The sequence below is a fragment of the Hydra vulgaris genome, chromosome 12, assembly GCF_038396675.1.
Source record: "Hydra vulgaris chromosome 12, alternate assembly HydraT2T_AEP".
Lineage (NCBI taxonomy): Eukaryota > Metazoa > Cnidaria > Hydrozoa > Anthoathecata > Hydridae > Hydra > Hydra vulgaris.
In genome coordinates this window covers 33,051,540-33,068,680 of record NC_088931.1, presented here as the reverse complement: position 1 = coordinate 33,068,680, position 17,141 = coordinate 33,051,540, and the positions used below count along the sequence as shown (strand labels likewise).

Here is a 17,141-nt window from a genome sequence, read left to right as displayed (position 1 = left end):
TACTTAATGTAAAACTGCTGAACGCATACGCAAATCGCCACCGTATGTAAAATGTGAGCTGCGTAACACAAAGCATATATTTAAAAAAAAAAATGATTTCAGTTTGTTTTCTTGTTAATAGGAAATTACCTTTTTTTTTTTATTACTTTCCTATTACTACCTATTTACAATATAAATTATTTTAAATAATTTATATATATATATAAATTAGTTGTAATAATTTAAAAATAAACCTTTATATATTTGTATAAAAAATATATTTTTATGGAGTACTAGCTGTGCGGACCCGTAAAATACGGGTCTTGGTAAATCTAATCCACACCAAGCTTTTCTTTACTAATTCAATGTTTTTTATTATACTGTCGAAAAATAACTATATACATATAGAAAAACTATACTTGTTATTTACTTTCTAAAGTTATTTAAAAAAATTTCTGTTATAATTAACTTTAAAATTAACTAATTGTTTTGGTAGCTGTTGCTCGAATCGCTATTTATCAACTGAATGGATATTAGTACCTGTCTAAATAATATTTAGAATACCCGCTTGAAATGTGTTAATCAATTACCATCGGCATAAAAAGTTTCAAGACCTAAATATGTAAATAAATATTCTAGTTTATTGGGACTCTTGCCCTGTTAATTTTTAAGAAAATTAAAGTTTGCATTTAAAATCTTTTTTCTAGAAGAAAGTCTCTTTAATGTGTCTTAAATACACAGACTAATTACTTAAGCACATTAATAATATGCGCAACAAATTTCTAACAATGTTTTCATGTTTTTAGAATTTTTTAAAAGCTTTTTAATGTTTTTAGTAATAATTTTAAAAAGCTTTTTAAAACATTCTCTTCCTTTCTTTTGTTATAGTATATATCTTTATATATGTTATGCATATAATATCTATAGGCCTTTTCTTGAATACAAAGTAAAATGGTTTACTTTGTATTCTAGAAAATTAGAAAAAATTAAAAAAAAAAGTTAAGTGTGTAAGCTAAAGGATTTGAATATCATCTTTTAACACTGTTTAATAAACAAAAGACTTGTTAAACTTTATAATTTATTTACTTTATAACTTTCTAAAATAAATAATTCCTTAAACAAAAATCGATATTAATGTACGATGCGTAAATAGCTTCAGCATAATTTTTTATTGGTTGATTTTTAAATTACTGGGCAAATTTTTTGGACCTTTAGTAATAATAATTTTTGTCTTAAAACTTTTTATTTTATTTATAATTCTTAAATTACTTAGTTTTTTAAAAAAGCAATACTTAAAAATATGTAAGCTTTTACTGTTATTATATTTGCAGTAGAAAGTCTGTTGTTTTGTTTTTTTATAAATTTTGGATTATTTTAAATATAAAGTTAGAATTTTCAATTATGTTCTTAATAAAGATATCCTTTTTAAACCCCTTTACTGTTTTAAAATATAGTTAAGGTTGCTACTTGGCAAGTTCAAACCTTTTTAATTATAAATAAAATAAAAAGTTTTAAGACAAAAATTATTATTACTAAAGGTCCAAAAAATTTGCCCAGTAATTTAAAAATCAGCTTGCTTTTTTTTTTAATTTTTGTTATTTAAAATGCATAGCAAAACAATGTTATAGTTCTATAGATTTTATATTCTATATATAAACATGTTATATACTTGTTTTCCTTGCACAAACTCAACTTAGTTGTAGAAAACTTGAAATGTAAAACTAAAATAGCATAAGCATCTCTATCATAACATATAAGCGCAACAAATTTCTCCCGGTGTTTTAATGTTTTTAGAAATTTTAAGCTTTTTTAAAAATTCTCTCCTTTTCGTTTGTTATGCGTGTAATATCTTTACATATGTTATGTATATAACATCTATAAAACTTCCAAAGTGTTTTATTTTGTATTTTAAAAAAATCGAGAAAGATTTAAAAAAAAAAAAATTGTTAGTGGTAGGATTCGAACCATAGCATTTTTGTTCAGAAGCTCAGTGGTCATGCTGGCATGTTAAGTAATGAAAATTTTAAAACAATATAATAAATATAAGATTTTATAAAAAGGAAATAAATGCTTTAGATCAAAATTAAGGAGATGTTGCCGCAATGCAATTTTCAAGTGAAAGTAAAACTGTAAAACTTGATATATGTTTTAGTATGTTTTAATATTACATAATTTGAAGTTTATGTACCGTAGATATTTGCATACACTTTCATTCACGTTTTCTTATAAAACAAAGTGCTGAGACTCTTTCTTGCCATTACCTCGGTTGCAATGGCTGCCAAAAGTACCGTGTAAAACACACTCAAATGTGCATTGTTATTAAGTTCCTTTTAAATTTATAATATGATTGTTCTTTTGGAAAAAGATCTATTAAATTTAAATTTAATAGAATAATATATGATCCGAGATCTTAATCTATTCTAATTTAATAAAAACTACATGAATTAAAATAGTCAAATACTAAAACAAGCATAAATTTTTAAATAATGTATACAATGAATATATATTAGGTAACCAAAAAAGTTCGTGCGGTTTTTGGTAATTGAATTGTTTTTAGCATTTTTTACAACACCCACATCGCACAAGGCAAGTAGTTTTGTTGCGTAATAGAACGCGTGTGTCACGCGCAGTTGCTGCATATATAGTGTAGGCTTGTAACGAGCTTACAGGAAAGGTTTTGTGTAAAGAAAGGATGGCAACCCAACCAACGATTATTCGATCTTGCTTACTTTACGAGTTCAAACTTGGAAGGAATGCAACACAAGCGGCCAAAAACATCTGCACAGCATTTGAAGAAGGTACAGTAAGTGAACGCACAGCACAGAAGTGGTTTCAGCGATTTTCTTCGGGAGATGAGTCCATCGAAGACCTGCCGCGTTCTGGACGCCCATTGTTGGTTGATGAGGATGAACTGAAGGACGCTGTCGAGTCTGACTCCAGCCAAACTTGCCAAGAACTTGCAGTGAGGTTTGCTGTGAGTGTTGAAACCATCCGCCTGCATCTGCATGCGATTGGGAAAATGTGGAAGCTGAGTCGGTGGGTTCCGCACAAATTGTCGATCAACAACAAGAAGCAACGGCTTACGATCTGCACATCACTCTTATCACGCCACAATGTTGAGCCTTTTCTTGATCGTTTATTGACATGCGACAAAAAATGGATTGTGTACAACATTACCAAGCGTTGCTACCATTGGTTGTCCCCCGATGACCCCATCCCAAAGACACCCAAGCCCAATCTCCACGAGCGGAAGGTTTTGCTCTGCATTTGGTGGACTACAGCTGGTGTGGTGCATTACGAGCTGCTCCCAACAGGCCAAACCATTACTGGACTGGTCTACTCAGCACAGCTGCAACGAGTTCTCGACCTGTTGCTTGTAAAGCAGCCTGCACTGGTGCACAGGAGAGGAGTTCTGCTTCTCCACGACAACGCGAGACCGCACACCGCTCGCGTGACTCAGGACAAGCTCAAAAGCCTTGGTTGGGAGAGTTTGCCTCATCCACCATACTCGCCAGACCTCTCCCCAACTGATTTCCATTTTTTCCTTTCCCTGGGAAATCATTTAAAAGGACAGCAGTTCCGAGACCAGGACGCGATTGAAATGGAGTTGAAAGCTTTTATAGACTCAAAGGACCGAGAATTTTTTAGAAGTGGAATAAATAAGCTTGTTTTATGTTGGGAAAAGGTTTTAGATGCTAATGGTGACTATTTTGATGAATAAATGTACTTACTTTTTGTGTGTTTTTATTATATACGGAAAAACCGCACGAACTTTTTTGGTTACCTGATAACTACAAATTTAAAAGTTATATTTAAAAATTATAATTAAATGTAGGGGAATATGGGGCAAGATGGCGAACGTTTTGAAAAGCCTGAGTTATTGTAAAACTATCAGTCATGAAACAGTAATGCTTTGTCAGTGTGTTCATGATACCATAATAATTCATTGCCTGCATTGATTTTTAATTAGCAAGTTGAAAAATTTGAAAATAAAATTTAAATAAAAAGTTCATAAATTTGTTACCTGGTCACGTGACGGGGGCAAGATGACTTATTTTGCAAATTCTGCCTCCAATTTTATAAAAATTTGAAAAATACTTACTACTCTAACTAAAGTAACACAAAATAAACACTCTCCACAAAAAAATATTTCTAAAAAAGTTTCACCTGAAGGACACCATTTATTTTAAATAACCGGAAGCAAGATAATTTTTTTTAGCACAAAAAGTAAACTTATGCGCATAAAATTGCTTTAATAATATTTTTAAAAACCAATTGGCGTTTTAAAATACAATATGGAAATACAGTTTTGCTTTCACCCATTTTTAAGTTTTTTTGTTGAGTTGTTTTATGGAAAGTCATCTTGCCCCATTCGCCATCTTACCCTGCTTCCCCTAAATATATTTAACATGAATTAATAGTTATAATAAGTTTCTGAAAATAAATTTATATAATGCTAATAAATTTGACATAATTTTTATAATGCATTAGGTTTTCGGTCGAATGCCATTAAACGTTCAATATCATTTGCAGAGGAGGACATAATTCTTGAAGATTTGGATTTTTCAGATTACAGAAATATTTTGATTAAAACACGTATAATTTAAATAATTTTGAATTTCTTTTAACTTTTTTTAATTATTTAATAATTTAAATAATTTTATATTTTTAACAATTTTAAACATTAAATTATGTTTTTAATTTCTGCTAACTTAAATATTTAAATATTTTTAATAATTTTAAATATTAAATTATGTTTTTAATTTCTGCTAACTTAAATATTTAAATATTTTTAACAACTTTAAATATTAAATTAAGTTTTTAACTTATGTAAACTTAAATCAATAATATTTTAAAAAATTAAACAATTTAAATCAAATCATTATAACTAATTATACATTAAATATACGGTAATAAACAAGTTGTGGAACACTGAGTTCACAATTATGAGATTTTTTTTTTCTAAACATTTTCACTTCCAACAATGCTGCAAGCAATCGCTATATGAGTTGGAAGTTACTGGAAGAGAAAAGATATAGTTTATAAAGCAAGTTTATAACGATTAACAGATGACTTGAAAGATTGCAAATTATATGAATCAGAAAAACAAGATGAAGGAAGCGAATTCCAAAGAACTGATGTTCAAGGAAAAAACTTGATGAATAAAAATTTCGGAAGCACTTTGAAGCAGTCACAATAAAAAGATGACACCTTATTGAATGACATGTAACACGAGAATGAATTTTAGTAGATAGCACAAGAGACGCTAACTCTTTAGAGCAGAGGAAAGCAACATTACGGCAATGTAACAATGGTTAAAGGTTGGCTGCAAGAGCTGGTCCAACTATATTTACAATGCACCTTTTTGCACCTTGTCTAAAAGAGAAAAGGCACCATTCGAAGATCTGTTCCAGATGTGGCAACAGTATTCCATACAAGGACAGATTTGAGATTGATAATAAGAATAGAATCCCGAGTAAAAAAGTCGCAAGCACAATAAAGAGATGCAACCTTAGCAGATGCTAGTTTTGTAATGGATTTGATATATGGTTTTTATGAAAGATCGGAAATAAGAGTTAATCCTAGAAGACGAAAGGTAGATGACTCATTGAGTACATTACCGTTCATAAATATAGAAATATAATAACATTCATAAATATAGGAATATAATAGTATAAATATAGGAATATAATAATATAAATATAGGAAATCTAGATTTTTGCAATAAAGATTAACTGAAAAAAACTTCTATCCTTGTTCTTGTTCAGAATTTTTCACATCTATGTCGGCATTATTTGCTGATGATACTACCATTTATTCTTTTTCTTGATAAGAAGCCAACACTCTCTGATTGCTTAGAAGGGGCATTTGAGTTTGAAAAGGATCTTACTTCTGCTGAAGTGAGATTCTTTTCAAGTGAAATTTGGCCAACTTAACCTACTAATACTATTTTCACTTTAATTTGGCATTTTTTCATTTTAATTTGGCAATTTTCACTTTAATTTGTAAAGTGAAAAATGCCTTTTTCTTTAAAATGTGGTTAATAACAATATAATAATACCCTTAATAGTTTTATAACTTTATAACTAATGCGCTACAAGAATAATTTTTTTAGATCTGTTCTATACATTACAGGTTTCAAAGCAAAATAAAATGGATAGAAAACAATTTTTTTTTCCAAATTAAACAATGAGATCACATATATTATATAAATAAAGTTAAAACATGCATGTATTTAATTAGTTTATATTCTCATAGAAGCCACTTTTTTAAGCTTCAATTCGTGGTTTTTGTTGGTCTCTGCAATGACATAGTGCTTCAATGTTTTTTGTTAAATTTTTATGTACAGCCTTGGATGTTTGCTCTGAAAAAAATATATATATATATTTACATATATATACATATACATACATATATACACCCAAGGTTTTTGGCATAAAGTGCAGTATACACGGTTTGCTGCAGCTTTTGATTGGTTATTCCAATTAACTCAAAAACATCTTCAATCGAATCCTAAATTCAAAATACCCCTTATTAGATACCTAGACAGTCATTTTAGCTTAAAAACTTATGATTTTAAAAATTTCCAAAGACGTTATTTTTGCTATACTTTGCTGTAATATCTTGCATAACAATATTATATAACTGTAACATAGAGAAAATATTACATGACTGTAATGTAGAGAAAAAACATTTCAAAAGGTTCCTCAACTGCCACTCCAAATACTACCAACTAGAAATAAAAAAAATCATTTATTTATATTTACCTAATTATACTAATTACACAACAACATTTTTAAATAATAAGTTCAACAAAGTTAGATTACTTAAAAAAGCTTAAGCAAATTCTGTTTAGATTCTAAAACAGGAAGAAGTTCTCTGTGACCCATTGTTGTCTTTATAAATTTGTCCTGTCGTTCTTGTCTGTAAACTGTCCTTAATGTCAGAAGCTCTTGTAACTTCTTTCATAATTCTTTCTATGGATTGTCCGTTAACATGAAATTCTGGAACTTTCATCTGGATTTCTAAGAACTTAATAAGTTCTTTTTTTACTAAGCTTGCATGTGAGCAAAGGTTTGTCAGTACTCTAGTCAATCAGTACTCTAATCAATCAGTTTGATAATAGTTTCAGCATCCATGTTAATTTTTGGAATTTTTCTTAATCTAACAGTTCCTAGAGAATTTAAATTTCTTATTGAAAGTATTGTCTTTATTGCAAACATCCTCTCTTCTTTATCTTTGCTACAAAGTTGTGCTTGAAGTATGGATTCGCTGTGAGCATTCTAGGCATCAAACATAGGACAAAACTGATTTGTGAATATTTAAGTTTATTTTTCGGACAAATGTTTGATAATATGGTATGGTCCATTAGTCCATTTTTGTTTTACTTAAACATTTTTTGTTAATAAAATTATCCACGCACACACACATACGCACATGCGTACAAACACACAAAATGATTATCAAACTAAATAAAAAATTTCTTATCATAATACAGAATATACACCAACACAGAACTGTACAAGGTGTTTTAAATTCTCAGCATTGTTTTTGTTTAGTCCATGCTGTGAACACAAGATTTTGCAAAGCCTACTTGCCAAGTTTAACCAGCATGCGTGATTGTGGGACTAATTTGAATTTCTTTTAAATCGTTTGGCATTCTTTTATCTTCAATAGCTTTTGGTATCCAGTATAGCTATCTTTAATTACTAGATAAATTTTTTAAAGTACCTTTATCAATATCTAATAAATTAATTTCAATATCTGTATTTTGAATTACTTTAGTGGAAATTTTGAAATCATTGGCAATAGGGACCCAATAGTTTACCAATATTGCCAGAAAAAGTATTGTTTGAAATTGTTTTTCTGTCAATATTTTACATTAAGTACCTCAAAGGCAGTTCATTTGTGTGAAAAGCACAAGCTGTCCAAATAAGTTTGGTTTAATGTTGTTAACCTAAAAAATGAATAATACCTCCCTTCCAGCCTAAAAAATATTGTTTAAATATATGGCATTATTTAAATGGCATTTCACATATATGGCATTATTTAAATGGCATTTAACATCAAATGTTTGCCTATATTTATTATCAAACATTTACCTATATTAACATTGGTAGAATTACAGCCAACAGCAACTAGAATTGATTCCATACCATGTTCTATAATCTGTTTATATATATGTTCTGCTATATGCTCTGATGGGGTAATAAATTTAGATCTGTTTTCTTTGTCATTTGTAAAATGATACATATATAAACCACTTGGCTCTGCACAAACCAAATAGTGATCTTTTTGTACAACTGTGTGGTGAAATTTTCCATCTTCTCTAATCCAAGAAAATTTTGTATCGTCCTTTCTCCCATCAAACATTATACATTGAGCCCCATCTTTTTTTTATCGTTTTACCATTTTCAGATTTTCATTGTTTCATAACCTTCAATTTAGAGAATTTTCTTGTGATCTGTCACTGTTTCATTGTCAGTCACACTCTTTTTAAGAATGCCTGCCTCTTTAGCTGCTTTCAGTGTTAGTGTTGAAATAGCAGCAGTTGCTCTACTTGATACACAATATGGTAATGATGCTAATGCAACTTCTTTCATATTCAATGAATTTTTTGGAACTTGTCTGTTTATGTACTCAGAATTTTCTTCGAAAACAATATCTTCATTGTCAGTATTCTCAATATGACAGTATTGAGAATACTGAAAAAAAAAATTGGCATTTTTTATAAAACAATATTTATCGTAAATTTAATGTGTCAAATGCAGCATTTTAAATGCATCATCTTATGAATGATATTTCATAAGGTATAACTTATGAAATAAGTTCAAGTTTAACCAAAATATCTTTTTGCAACAAGTCATTTTTCAACCTTTTACAGTAAATGTGTTGACCCTTATGTAAAAATAATGAGAATAAAATTTTTTAATTATTTTAGGTTTTCAAATTTTGAAATTAAAAACCGAGATTTTGGGTAAAAAATTTGGCAACTGCTGCAGTTTATATATATATATATATATATATATATATATATATATATATATATATGTATATATATATATATAAATATATATATATATATATTTAATGCGGTAGTGGTGTTGTGGTAGAGCGCTCGCTTCATAAGCGAGAGGTTCCGAGTTTGATTCCCACCACGCCCCTGGTAGTACCGTACTCAACTTGTTGCTCAGCGCAGCAGCCTTGTTCGTCAAGGTTCGTGTTTCGGAGTTGTAGAGTTGAGAGAGGCTTATAACCATGAGTAGCCTCCTCATCTGTAGTGGCCTTCTCGACCTGTGGGAGGTGAATTATAAATATATATATATATATATATACACACACATACATACACAAATAATTTTAATTATATTCTACAAAGTATAGTGCTCAATGCTAGTAATCTGAACTTAAAATAGCAAAAATTCTCAAGTCACTGGATGAGCTTATTGTACCAGTACAGTAACAACAAGTGTGTTTTCCACCATGGCTCTATAATAAATTGTTTTGTTATTCTGAGGTTTAATGTTTTAATAGATACTTGTAAAAAACATATAAAATTATGTAAAATCTCTTACTGATATGCCAAAAAGTATGTTTTTAAGGGTATTGTTTCTGGTGCATGGGTGCCTAATGCCCTTTCCAACTAGTTAAAAACAATCTGTGCAGAAATTGCAGAATGCGCTTGTCTGGTACAAATTAGACATAGGCATTGATCGTCAGTTGGAGCAACCCTTCCAATTTTAAGTAACTCTCTTCCACTTTTCCAAACCTCTTCAATCATTTTCATAGGCTTTCCTTGCTGTGAACAAGATTATTTATATTTTTAGTGAAATATTTTAGAAAAAATTTAATAAGTTAATAAAATATTTATAAAATATAATAACCTTTTTAGCATAGAGAGCATTTTTGCCATGGCAACAAAGTCCAGTGGGAAGTGTGTTTATACCAAGACTGAATCCTTTGTGTACATAGTCTTGAACTAGTGTCAACAATGATGGCATACTACGAAGAGAGTAGTTGTCTGTTTTGCTACAGCAACAAAAACAAACTGAATCTCAGGATTCATTATAATTTTTTTTTCTTGAAAGATGAGCCATTTGATGTGTAATATTTATCTTGGGTAGATTTTTAAAGTAATATCTGCTTTTATTATTAATAAAAATAAATGTTTATAAAGTAAAAACATTATAAAAAGTAGTTAAAATAAAGATAAAATTTTTATTAAAATATTAACAGTTAATTTTTCTAAACAAGTCATCAACCACTTTAAGAGCTTTATTAGAGAAACTATTAAAGGTATTATTATATATTAACTTAAGAACATTTTGAAGAAAATGACAATGGAATGTTTCATGTAGGTGTCAATGATACTTATTATGAGTGATAGTTAAAATAATAAAAGTATAGTTTTTTAACACTATTTTGGAAAATATCAATTTTGGACTACAAAGAAATGCTTAGGATTTTATTTTCAATGCATACCAGCTCATACCTATACATGTTAATAGAGTTTGAAGAAACCTAAAACCCTTAGAATCAAGCAGTTTTTATAGTGCTTTCCTGATTCATATAATTTGCAATCTTTTTAGTTGTCTGTTAATCATTTTCTTGCTTAATAAACTTCATCTTTTCTCTTCCAGTGACTTAATCTTTTCTCTTCCGGTTACAAGCAACCACTATTAGAGTTGACTCTAGTCAACTCTAATAGTGGTTGCTTGCTGCCTTGTTGGAAGTGAAGATGTTTGATTAAAAAAACAAAGTAGTTTGGTTGTTTAGCAAAAGAGGTCTTGTCAAATACCTTAACACTCTAAAAAAAGAGAATTTTAAAAATATCTTATCACTAACATTTTAAAAATTTTGTTCAAAATGTAGGCAGTTATTAAAAAGTTCATACTTTTTTGTTGTAAATGATAAAGCCTACTTTACATTAAGTTGTTCTTATTATTTAAATATTTGACTTGACTATATGTACACTATATTGACTATATTGACACTTGTTGTAATGCTTAACATCTGATGATTTCAAGCATTATCAAGCAAAACAAAACTAAAAGATTTTTATTTGTTTTTGAAAGTTCTTGTTTGACTTATTATTTTACCTCAAAGCAAAATTTTCATGGAATTTTCTCTATACTAAAATAAGTAGCTATACCAATTTGTATTTGATAGTATTACGTTTTTAATGTTAAAAACCAACCATTGATTAGAAAATTTTTAATGTTAAAAAAAATAACGATTAATTAGAAATTTAAGTATTCTTTAGATAATGATGCAGGTCGAGGTTCGCGTATATCAAAACCAGGTATTTTCAATTTTTTTTTAAATAATTTTTTTATCTTAGTAATTCTTTTAAATAATTTTTTATCCATGTTGTCATCTAAAAACCACACAAGCAATTTTTATTCATGTTGTCATCTGAAAACCACACAAGAAAGCAATTTTTTATCCATGTTGTTATCTGAAAACCACACCAGCAGTTTTTATCTTTTTTTATAGTTTACTATTAATTTTTTTCTTATTCTTTATAGTTCCACGTCGTAATCCTGAAATTGCTAGTGAAAGCAACTTAGTTAAGCCTCGTGGTTCAATGACTCAATTAAAATTAAGTAGTAGTCCTTCAACTATGCATAAAAGTGTTTCAGAGAGTTGTGTAAATGATTCAGGTAACTTATGCAATCTTATTATTAAAGTTTGACTAATTTTATAAATAAAATTATGAGAAATGGGTTAAGAAAAAAAGTTTTTTTCATTAAGAAAAGAATAAATTATCATTGATTCATTGATGCCTATTATTTGCCACTTTGTTACTTACTACTTACTTACTTTACTTACTTTATTTCACTACTATTCTGTGATCTTCTTTTTTGTGTATCTTTATCTTAATCACCTTCTTTATCTTTTCTTTAAAATCAAAATATTTAAAAAGGCTTTAAATATGACTAAACTGGTCTTTATAACCATTTTTATGCAATATTTTATAGGATATTGTGTAACTATAATTGTGAAATGTTAATAAAATAAGTCTTTTATTTAAATTATTATCTAGTTTTAAAAGAGAATTTAAAAAAAGTTAGTAATATTTTTTGGGTTTATGTTTTCTGTAATTATATTCTTTCAGGTCACTCCCAATTGATGGCAGAGGTAAACACAAAAATTGGCCATACAATTTAACAGCAAGTGACAGAGAATTTATCCAAAACCATATATAGAGAGACATAGGTCTTCTCATGCTCTCGGAAAAACTAAAAACTTGTTTATCTGAAAATTTAAATGTCTTTAAAATGTTCAAAACTTTTGAGCAGGCTTACCCAGCTATTAAAATAGGATATGCAACATACAGAGTAGTTTTTAACAATAGTTTTAAACATGGGTTTGGTTTTCTTTGAAAAAACACATGCTCAGCTTGTGATGAGTTTGTTCTAAATAAAACACTTGATCAAGAGATTTCAAATGCAGTTGATGAAGACATCAAAATTAAAAAAAGAAAGCATAATCTCGAAACAGAACATGAGTTTCACACAAGAAAAAAGTCTTTCTGCTGTAAAATACAGTTGATTTTATAGAAGTAACTCAACTGCAAAAATAAGCAAAAAGCTCAAGTACATTATATGCTATTGCTTTTAATTTTTATAAGGACTTGCCAGTGGCAAATTGACACTGTCTAATAAATAAATTAACTAATGATTTGTATCACCAAAGACAGTTTAAATTATTTCATTCTGTATCTTAAAACAAAAGAAAAAAAGCGAGCTGACAATGTTTGCGCTACTTTTTTCCATTTTATTTTTAATCATCTTTTTTGACAGTTTCTGAAATACATTTTTTTGCGATGGATGTCCATTTCTTGCATTGGATGGTCCACTTTCAAAGATACTTTAGATTTATTAAAGTGTCATTTCTTTTACAAGGTCATTCTTATATGGAATGAGATCATGACATGGTTAAGGTTAATATGAAGGCTTATGTTTAAATTCCTGAGAATTGGCAGCAGGTTCTCAAGAATTCTAAAAAAAAACCTTCACATTTTTAATGTTATCAACCTTTTTAATATAGATTTTATGCAATATTCTGACTTAATAAGCACACATGCCCAGTTAAAACCTGACCAGTTTATACCAGACCAGACCTTATATTTCAAGATATAAAAAGTTGACCAATCAAGGGACTTATAATTCAAGATATTATAACTTGACCAGTCAGAGAACATATAATTGACCAAACTTGAATGTTGTTTTGGCAAGATCTCAATGAAAGAATCAAAATCACTCAGTATGTATAATCTGTATTCTGCAGTTTTATCCATAAATGCTGCCATATTTATATATTGACTTACAAATTTTTAAGCGCTATTGTAAACCTGGTAATCACAGCTTATTTTATAAACTGATTACTAAAACAGGGACACAAGCTTCTGATTTATAAATTCCAGATATTAGTTAAAACATTTTTTTAACAATGCTTGCATATAACATTGCTTATCTTTATTTTCTTTGTACTCATCAATAATTTTCAGCAGTTTTTCTGTTTCTCAATTACTTTTTTATTTTTTTCAAGAAATAAAAAAAGAAGTTATTGCTTCAATTTTTTTTTTAAATAAAAAAACCAGTGCAGTTTTAGCTGTGCATTGAACATCGTTAATGATCTCTCAACAAAATAGCCGTCTGTCGGGACTTCATAACATACATTTCCTTAAGATTTGAGTTTAGGACTGTCAACATTAACGTATGAAAGACGTTTATTATGGTAAAAAAGTTCATCTTTTCGTTCTTTTTCTTTTTTTGTTTTAAAAATTGTCTATGTTATACATACATTCACTTTTCCAAGGCCAACAGGATCAAAATTCTCTTAATCTTATGAGATGTAAAAACATATAGCAAACCTTATGAGATGAAATAAAACATATAACAAACGTTATGAGATGTAAAACATATAACGAACCTTATAAGATGTAAAAACATATAACAAACCTTATGAGATGTAAAAACATATAACAAAAAACCTTATGAGATGTTAAAATACACTGCCGCTCACGGAAGTTAGGACAAAAAATATTTTTTTAAAAGAACAATATTAAAATGTAATTACGTTATAAAATTATTTACTTATATTAGTAAAATTTATGTTTATATAAAAATAAATCAAGTTAAATAAAATTTGTATCAAAAAAATTCTAAATTAAGTTATTTTAATGTAAATATATTAAAATAACTAACATTTAAAATAACATAAATTGTACTCACAAGTAAAAGTCTTATCATTTTAAATAAATGAACAGAGAACGCAGAAACATATTGAAGGTCATGTATGAACCTGTATTTTACATTATCAACTCAAATCTTTTAAGTTTGTCATTTAACAAGTATTTCTATTGTTTACTGTGTTTTTGCAGATATTTTGTGTATTTTGTGTTAGTGTTTTAAAAATTTCAAGTGCAGAAGTTCAAAGGTAAAACTAAAAATTATTTTTTTAGTGTAAATTCAAAATATTGAAAAAAATATGCCTAAAGGTAAGCCAATAAGTGTTGAAAAAAGGACAGCAATACTCACTTTGCTTTAAGAAGGCTATACAGTTAGAAAAATAGCTGAAAAATTAAATCTGAGTAAATCAACAGTTAGCTATACGATTCTTCGATATCGAGAATCTGGAAATTTGGAAGACAGAAATTGTCCAGGTCCTTCTCGCATAACAACAAAAACTGATGACCGGCGTATAAAAATCATCAGTAAGTGTAATCGAATGTTAACTGCTCCACAAATAACAGCTATTTTCAACTGTAATCGAGAAAAAAAAGTTTATGTCAGTACAATCAAACGAAGATTGCAAAAAGCTAATTTGCATGGTCGTGTTGCTATCCGAAAACCATATCTACGAAAAGTTAATAGACAGAAGAGATTCCGTTGGGCACAGCTCCACAAAAATTGGACGAGGATGAATGGAAACAAGTACTCTGGACCGATGAGTCAAAATTTGAAGTTTTTGGAAATAAGCGAAGAGTTTACGTTAGAAAATCTGCTGAAGAAAAAATGCTAACTCAATGTCTGGTTCCAACAGTAAAACATGGTGAAGGCATAGTTTGGGGTTGTTTCTCTCTGGATGGAGTGGGATATTTGCATAAAATTGATGGTATAATGAAAGCAGAACATTATAGAGATGGAAACAAGTGCAATCCCTTCGGGACTTCGATTAATCAGAGATAATTTTATTCTGATGCATGATAATGACCCTAAACATACTGCATTATTATGTAGAAATTATTTAGAATCAAAAAAAGCTGAAAATGTATTACGTGTAATGACCTGGCCTCCCTAAAGCCCAGACCTCAACCCCATTGAGTTACTATGGGATGAACTGGATAGAAAAATTAGAACTGTATGTCCAACATCAAAATCTCATTTATGGAACATAATAGAACAGGAATGGAATAATATTCAAAAAGAAACAATTAGAAAATTAATTGAAAGAATGCCGAGAATAGTTAAAGCAGTTATTAAATCAAAGGGTGGTTTTTTTGACGAAAAAAAAATTTAGTTATTATAATGGTTTTTGTACATTTTTATTACATAAAACTGACTAATAATATATTTTATATTGAAAATGTATAAAAAATATAATTTTTATTAATATAAATTAAAAATTCTATAACGTAATTATATATTAATTTTGTTTTTTCGAAAAAATCTCCACTGTCCTAACTTCCGTGAGCGGCAGTGTATATAACAAAAAACCTAGACAAACAATGCGGCTATGCAGATAGAAAAGTTGTCACAATTTTTTGTGTCTGATGGATAACTGATGGTGACTACATCACATTTCATTTATCTTCTCTTAAATCTCTTATCTGCACATTCTTATATGTTCTTCTCAAAAGAAATAATAATCAAATATACAACTGTAAATACCTTCACAAACACTAATTGATTTTTTTTGTCGTTTATTGCTTTTTTTATGTCTTGGTTTTAGTAACATGCAAATAAAAAATGTTTTTTGTCTTACTGTAAGCTTTTGTAGATTTACTTTACCGTATTTTATTCTACTTTAAAGTAAAAATTAATGGCAATCTTATATATCTTATATAATCTTGCAGTTGCCGCATTATGGAAAAAAAATTTTAATTTCTGTAAAGATTTAAATAAGTGATAGCTTAGTAGTTTAGCGGATTAATACTGATGATTTTTTTTTTAGTTTAATTTTTCGTTGGTTAACCTTCAATAAAATATAAAAACTTGCCAAAGAAACCATGAATAAAAAACGATATTTTTTTAGATAACGCGCTTTGTTATAAGATTTTGAAAAAATATGTTCAGCCATTCAGATATTGTATTCACTAGTTATAAAGTCCTTTAGGAACATTGATTTGAAAATTTGGAACTAAAAAAAAAGAAAAAAACTTTGATAACTATAAACACTTTTTAACTTATGTGTTTTAATTTAATTTTAATAGGGTTGTTATGTAATTTTTTAAGTGTTCTGTTTTTATAGCTGTACGTCGAAGAGGAACTCCTGCTTCTACAGAAACATTGGTAGCGCCAAGAAAAAGTTTAGAACCCCCCCAAGTATCTCGTTTGCAAGGTTTATCCAATGTAAGGAAAAGTACAGGATCGATACCAAAAAGGTTAGTGCTTGAACACATAAATTTTATTCAATATCTTTCTTTTTCAATTAATATTATTATTTTAATCAGAGACGAAAACGTTGCTAAACCCAGAAGAAGTGTCAGCCCAAGTCCTATAGCACGACCGAGAGGACAAGTTATTACAAGAAGTTATCAAGCAGATTTCTAGATTTTTATTTCGCAACTTTTTTTTCAAATGACAATTTAATTGAAACGTACATAATTCTGAAACTTAAACTATATTTTTTTAACAAAAATACTTCTCATATGTCAACGATTAATTGTAAATAACCTGTGCTTTTATATAAATAAAGGAATTTTTTTTAACGACGCTTTTGATCTGAACGATTTTTTGTTATGTTGCTTATCGTTTGTTAGCAATAGTTTATTTCTTAAACGACAACAAAACTAGTTTAGCATTTTTCTTTTAATATATTTATAATTTATTATATGTATATGGTTTTAGGTTTTTGCTATCGTATAAATAATAAAAAATACCTAAATAACCACAATTGATATATCGGCTGTGAGGAGTGTTGACTTCCACTTT

The 17,141-nt window shown here is 28.5% G+C and overlaps 1 protein-coding gene across 7 annotated transcripts in view; it reads left to right on the top strand.

Moving 5' to 3' along the window:
* LOC100202714 (SLAIN motif-containing protein 2) overlaps window positions 1-16,918 on the top strand; it is a 45,971-nt gene extending 29,053 nt beyond the window's left edge. For 4 of the 7 annotated variants that reach the window (XM_065812973.1, XM_065812971.1, XM_065812972.1 and 1 more), the window contains 5 exons: window positions 4,471-4,575; window positions 11,243-11,281; window positions 11,508-11,642; window positions 16,459-16,591; window positions 16,661-16,918. In XM_065812973.1, the coding sequence (XP_065669045.1) occupies window positions 4,471-4,575; window positions 11,243-11,281; window positions 11,508-11,642; window positions 16,459-16,591; window positions 16,661-16,760 (512 nt within the window). In that variant the 3' untranslated portion in view covers window positions 16,761-16,918. The remainder of the gene's footprint in view (window positions 1-4,470; window positions 4,576-11,242; window positions 11,282-11,507; window positions 11,643-16,458; window positions 16,592-16,660) is intronic. The other 3 variants (XM_065812975.1, XM_065812976.1, XM_065812974.1) reach the window with 1 other exon arrangement.
* Window positions 16,919-17,141: the final 223 nt, after the last annotated feature.